At 35.3% G+C, this 3,456-nt stretch overlaps 1 protein-coding gene across 1 annotated transcript in view; it reads left to right on the top strand.

The window, feature by feature from the left end:
• LOC118598810 (copine-8-like) overlaps positions 1–1,538 on the top strand; it is a 65,236-nt gene extending 63,698 nt beyond the window's left edge. Inside the window, exon 4 of the mRNA XM_036212128.1 lies at positions 1,431–1,538. Within this exon, the coding sequence (XP_036068021.1) occupies positions 1,431–1,538 (108 nt within the window). The remainder of the gene's footprint in view (positions 1–1,430) is intronic.
• The last annotated feature ends 1,918 nt before the right edge of the window (positions 1,539–3,456 follow it).

Consider the following 3,456-nt stretch of genomic DNA (forward strand, 5'->3'; position numbering starts at 1 on the left):
GCTGAAGACAGGCTTAGATGGAGGAAACTGATTCACTGTGGCGACCCCTGAAGGGAAAAGCCGAAAGGAAAAGAAGAAGAAGAAGAAGATTTTTGTTGGACCTATAATGTTAGGTTGGGGTTGTGAAGGGCTGTAAGCTAGTGGGAGAGAGTGTTAAGCAAGATTTGATGGAAAATGAGTGTAGGCTTACCTGCACAACACTAAACAACACAGGTTTTTAGGTTTAGTCTAAAAACACCATCATCATACCAAATACAAGAGCACTGTGAAAACTTTTACAATAGATTAGACAATGATTGGAGTGGGACTTTGAATTAAGTTTTGAATTCCATGAATTTATTGTTTTTTTAAATTACGTTTTCAAAAATGTAAATCCAACTGAGAGCTTTCTTTTTAGGATCAAACTTATCTGCAACATGTGTTTAAGCTTCCATCATTTTTGCTCTTTGTTGTAGTTATCATCAACATCGGAAAGTATTTCATTTTGCATAATAACATCAGTGAAAAAAATAATTGTAATAATAAAATATTCATAAAAATTTATTTCAAAAGAATCTATATACAAAAAGCAAAATACACTAAAGATAAGTGAAGAAATACATTTGTATTGCCCGCATTGAATGTAGAGTGGATGCATACTTCATCATGGTGATTGGCCACTGCACACAGCCTCCAATAGGATAACTCCAAACTTTTGTTCAAGTGTCATATATAAAGCTCTTTGATAAGGTACTTTGATACTATTATGGTAACAACAAATGACATAATTGAATTCAGGAAAGAATTTTAATCCAGTTTCACAAACTATTTCTATTTAGTTCAGAGCAGCCCACAGTGTTTGATATGTCACCACTATAAAGGTTTTCAGGAAAAAAATCATTTTAAAAAATATTTTTCTGACCATGGATCAGAATAATCTGAAGGGTTTATGAAACCCTTTTATGATAAAGCTCAGGAATGCACCTTTAAAAACATATTCTTGGAATTCAAGTACAAGGCAAAAGAAAAAAACATTTTTTCTAGTGATTTTAAGGGAACATAAGCTACATTTTATAAATGTTTTAAAATATTAGGTAGGATTTGGCGACTCTCACTGGGTTTTGGTTTGAAAGAAATTGGACCAAGTGACCCTTTTGGTGTTAAAGGCTGCAGAGCCCTGGCTTACACCTGGTTCACACTGGATGTGGAAGCTTAACAAGCTACTTTTCTTCTTCAGAATCAACTGGAATTACATTGATCGTGTTAATTGTTATGAGATGAAGGTAAATCACTGGAGCTCTAGTGTTGAAGGGTTAAAAACAGGAGAAACCCTAAGAAAACATATCCACAAGACCACATAGAAACAAAAACAAAGTTTCTTCTTACAGGGCTGTGGAATTGCTTCATATGCAGTCTCTAATGTCATGCTATCTTTCTGATTTGTTTACCAGTTTGGAAGGACAGAAGTCATAGACAACACTCTCAACCCTGACTTTGTTCGCAAATTCATCCTGGACTATTTCTTCGAGGAGAGGCAGAATCTACGCTTTGACCTGTGAGTTTCAAACAAACTTTTGAGCCTTTACCTGCCGTTTGATGCATTCATGTGAGTGTTATTGTGGGAATTGTAGGCTTTTCCAGCCGGAGGTGAAAGTGCTGCTTTGTGTTGAGCAACGTTGAGTTTGGACTAAAATATTCATGTTTTGCGCAGAGGGAAATGAACTTTTTTTCTCTCTTTTGAGTGAAAAAAGGACATAAGCTTTCTTGACATTTTTTCAAACCAAATGCATTTGCATTTAATGATTTGTCTTTCATTTAATACTTTAGGAGGAAGATCATAAAATCTGTTTCAATGGGTGATTTTAAACTGGCTTATTTTACAATTTACAGATTAAAAATGGTGTCTTATGAAATCTTAATTGTAACATCATCATCACAGAGACACTGTGCCAGCATCTGTTCTCTTCCTCTCATTTTGACTTCCATTCCATTTTGCTGTGCAGTGCAGAGAAAGTCCATAAAAGTAACGCGGTTCTTTGTTTTAGCAGTGGATTCTGAAAAAGTCTCCGTCTAAATCCTTTTAGACCAAAGTGCAGCATTTGACACAGTTGATCATACAATTTTAATTGCGTGCCTCCAGCACTGAGTGAGTATCTGCGGGTCAGCATAGACTTCCCCAGAGCTCATCACTCAGCTGGAACCTGCTGTGTGGAAACAGGTAATTTCCTCAGCTTCCATAAGACAGATCAGCTCAAAACTGTCTCCTCTGTGGACTTTTTTTCCAAAAAAAAACTATGCAGGCTCATTTTCTGTTTTTGATGTCTGTACCAGACACAAACTTCCATTACAGCTGTTTTACCATATATCTTGATTTTGCAAGGTTAGAATTTCTATTTTTATGTCTGCTGTCACACAGTTGATTTACAGTGTGAATGCGTTGGAAGCATTCCTTCTTGTACTTTTGGTATTTGTACATTTTATGGTTATTAAGATTTTACGCAATTGATGCAATTTCTCAGCTCCGTTGAAAAGGATTACGACATTTTTCAGATGTATGCAATTTATGCAATTAAAAACTTTCAACATGTTCAGGACATTAATGCTTTTACTTTTCCCTTCCGAGATTCCCACATCAATTATGTACATTTTACGCAGTAATTGAAACTTTACACCCATTTTTTTCACATATTTCTTCAAATATTAGCGCACTTTCTGCAAATTATGGAAGTAGTATCAAAACATTCAGCATGTTTAGGACATTAATGCTAATGAGGTTTTCAAGCTAATTTTGACTTTCGCTAATATTTCAGCACAATGCTAAGGTTTTTGACTAATGCAACATCTATTAAGGGTATTTTGGGCATTCATGAGTTTAGCTAATATTTCAGCACCATGCTAATGTTTTTGGCTAATTTGGCATCTATTGAGGTTTTTTATGCTGCTATGGAGTTAAGCTAGTATTTCAGCAACGTGCTAGCTTTTTGGCTTATTTGACATCCACTAAGGTTTTTCGGGCTAATTCTGAGTTAAGCAAACATTTTAGTAACATGTCAGCGTTTTTGGCTAAGGTGGCATCTACTGAGGTTTTTTGGAATAATTTGGAATTAAGCTAATATTTTAGGAAGGTTGTGATTTCTTAATGAAATTCTTCAAATTATTTTTTCAAATTATACAAGTTTTGTTTCAAAACGTTTATCACATTCATGACTTAATTCATCGATCAAAATAAATGCCTTTAGCATCTTCAGCAACCACTTTTAACAAAAAGCATTCACACTAGCCCCCTTACAGTCACCAGACCACTTTATTAGGTCCACCTTGCTGGTATCAGATTTTCTGTATTGTCTTTGAGTGCATGATTGTTTCTGTCCGTCTTGCTGCGTGTTATGTTTAGAGTTTTATGTTCTGCAGAGCAGGAACCTGCTGAAAACCAGTTTAAAACTGAGTCAGGCCCGATTGTTTTAATCCTTTCCTGTT

Source organism: Oryzias melastigma, linkage group LG6 (genome assembly GCF_002922805.2).
Source record: "Oryzias melastigma strain HK-1 linkage group LG6, ASM292280v2, whole genome shotgun sequence".
Lineage (NCBI taxonomy): Eukaryota > Metazoa > Chordata > Actinopteri > Beloniformes > Adrianichthyidae > Oryzias > Oryzias melastigma.